Here is a 2,830-nt window from a genome sequence, read left to right as displayed (position 1 = left end):
GGAAACCTTACAGGCTTTTGCTCTGGTCACTCCTTGATGAGTTTGGGAATCCTGCCCATTCCCTCAGAGGAAGTCATCTCTTCTGATCTAGTTGAGCAATTCATAGGTTAGTCGGGGAGGCTTCATCCTCTGAGACTCTGGAGACCCCTGATATCCAAGGTCAAAGTTAGAACCAAGGTATGTGAGTCCACAGAGACCATCCCCAAAGATAACATTTCTACATCTCAAGCAATTTTACTCTCTGGTTCCACGTTACTGTTTTTCCTCAGAATGTACACAGTCAAGACAAACTGGGGTCTCTGGGCTCCTCTTAGTGTAAATTACTATTGAAAATGAACACAATCATATGGTTTGGAGATAGAGTAACTTTGTTTTATGACACAATACTGTTTTTAAGATATGTATAAAATTTTAAAGGATTTCCAGCAGATTAAGAGTTTCTTCATGTGAACCAAACTGTACTTAATTTTAAATTTTGTTTCATTTGAGTTAACTATTGGTTTCTGATTTAGTATCTGAAAATCCACCCTCACATTATCAGAGCCCCATACCTGCTAATAATATGCAGATATATTTTGACCATTAGAACTAAATTTCTTTTAATATTACACTAATGGTATGTTACTGCAACAAATTTTGTAACATAAGAAGTCTCATTAAGAAAATCTTTTCCTACCAAGCTCTCTCTTGAGAGCCCCCTTAATTTCATTATTCCTGAGACTATAGATGAGGGGGTTCAACATGGGGATCACCACCATGTAGAACACAGACACCACTTTGTTCTGGTCAGTAGAGTAGCTGGGCTTGGGCATCACATAAATGAATGTAATGGTCCCATAGAACAGAGTGACTGCAGTGATGTGGGAGGTGCAGTTGGAGAAGGCCTTGTGGCGGCCCTCAGTAGAGCACATGTTCAGGGTGATGATGAGGATGTAGATATACGAGATGGCTATGACAAACACTGTGACCACAATGACGAATCCAGCAGAACATGAGGGGACTACAGCATGGATACTGACATCACAACAGGGAAGTTCAATTAAAGGAGCAAAATCACAGAAAAAATGATTGACCTTGTTTGGTCCACAGAAGAATAAAGAAAAGAAGGAAATTGTAAAGGAGAAAGCATTGACAAAACCACCTATATAAGCCACAGAGAATAACAGAGCACAGACTTGTGTAGACATTTTGGTTGAATAAAGCAGTGGGTTACATATTGCTACAAAATGATCATAGGCCATGGCAGCCAGTAGAAAGCACTCAACAGTTTCAAAGAAAACAGCTGAACCAGGTTGTGTGGCACATCCAAGATGTTGCTATTGTTGTTGTTAGGTGCCATCAAATCGATACCGACTCATATCAACCCTATGCACAACAGAACGAAACACTGCCCGATCCTGGGCCAACCTCACAATTCTTGCCACACTTAAGTCCATTGACACTGCCACTTTGACAATCCATCTCACTGGGTGTCTTCCTCTTTTTCTCTTACTCTGCACCTTGCCAAACATGTTATCCTTCTCCAAAGACTGGTCCATGATGACAAAATGTCTGAAGTATGAGTGACTGAGTTTGGCCATCCTGGCCTCCAAGGAGCACTCTGGCTGAACTTCTTCCAAAACGGATCTATTGGTTCTTTTGGCAGCCCGTGGCACTTTCAATATTCTCCTCCAACACCATAACTCAAAGACATCAATTCTTCTATAGTCTTTCTTATTAATTGTGCAGCTTTCGCGTGCATATGAGGTTATTGAAAATACCATGGCTTGGGTCAGGTGCACTTTAGTCCTCAAGCTGACATCTTTACTCTTCACCACTTTAAAAAGGTCTTGTGCAGAAGGTTTGCCTAATGCAATGCGTCATTTGGTTTCTTGATGCTGCTTTCATGTTGATCCAAGAAGAATGAAGTCCTTGACAACTTCAATCTTTTCTCCATTGATAATAATGTTGTTTATTGGTCCAATGGTGAGGATTTTTGTTTTCTTTACATTGAGATGCAATTCATACTGAAAGCTATGCTCTTTGATCTTCATCAACATGAGGTAGCACAGGAGGCACTCACTCCTCTATGCCAATAAATTGGGAATACAGTTATTTGGCTGACTGACTGGAAGAGATCCATATTTGTGACCATTCCAAAGATAGGTGACCCAACGGAATATAGAAATCATCAGACAATCTCTTTGATATCCCATGAGAGTAAGGTTTTACTAAAGATAATACAGAAATGGCAGCAAGCATACATTGACAAAAAACTTCCAGAGGTTCAAGCCGGATTCAGAAGAGTCCATGGAATGGAAGATATCATTGCTGATGTCCAATGGATCTTGGCTGAAAGCAGAGAATTTCAGAAAGACATTTACCTGTGCTTTATTGATTATGCAAAGGCTTTCGATTGTGTGTATCATGCCAAGCATGGACAGCATTGCGAAGTATGAGTATTCCCGAACACTTAATTTTTCTCATGAGGAAATCTGTACCTGGACCAAGAGGCAGTTGTTCGAACAGAACATGGAAACACCGAATGGTATAAAATTTAAAAAGGTATGTGACAAGGTTGTTTTCTTTCACCATACTTAACCTGGATGCTGAGCAAATAATCCAAGAAGCTGGGTTCTATGAAGAAAAACGTGGCATCAGGATTGGAGGAAGACTCAATAACAACTTGCGATATGCAGATGATACAACCTTGTTTGCTGAAAGTGAAGAGGGCTTAAAATACTTACTGATGAAAATCAAAGACCACAGCCTTCGTGCGGTATGGATTACATCTCAATGTAAAGAAAACAAAAATCCTCACCACTGGACCAATAAACAACATTCTTATCAA

The 2,830-nt window shown here is 40.1% G+C and overlaps 1 protein-coding gene across 1 annotated transcript in view; it reads right to left on the bottom strand.

Moving 5' to 3' along the window:
• Window positions 1–656: 656 nt before the first annotated feature.
• LOC102817173 (olfactory receptor 478-like) overlaps window positions 657–2,830 on the bottom strand; it is a 12,400-nt gene continuing 10,226 nt past the window's right edge. The window contains exon 2 of the mRNA XM_006870287.1: window positions 657–1,316. Within this exon, the coding sequence (XP_006870349.1) occupies window positions 657–1,316 (660 nt within the window). The remainder of the gene's footprint in view (window positions 1,317–2,830) is intronic.

Source organism: Chrysochloris asiatica, unplaced genomic scaffold, assembly GCF_000296735.1.
Source record: "Chrysochloris asiatica unplaced genomic scaffold, ChrAsi1.0 scaffold00140, whole genome shotgun sequence".
Lineage (NCBI taxonomy): Eukaryota > Metazoa > Chordata > Mammalia > Afrosoricida > Chrysochloridae > Chrysochloris > Chrysochloris asiatica.
The sequence above is the reverse complement of the archived record's forward strand: the minus strand, read 5'-3'. Positions and strand labels throughout refer to the sequence as shown.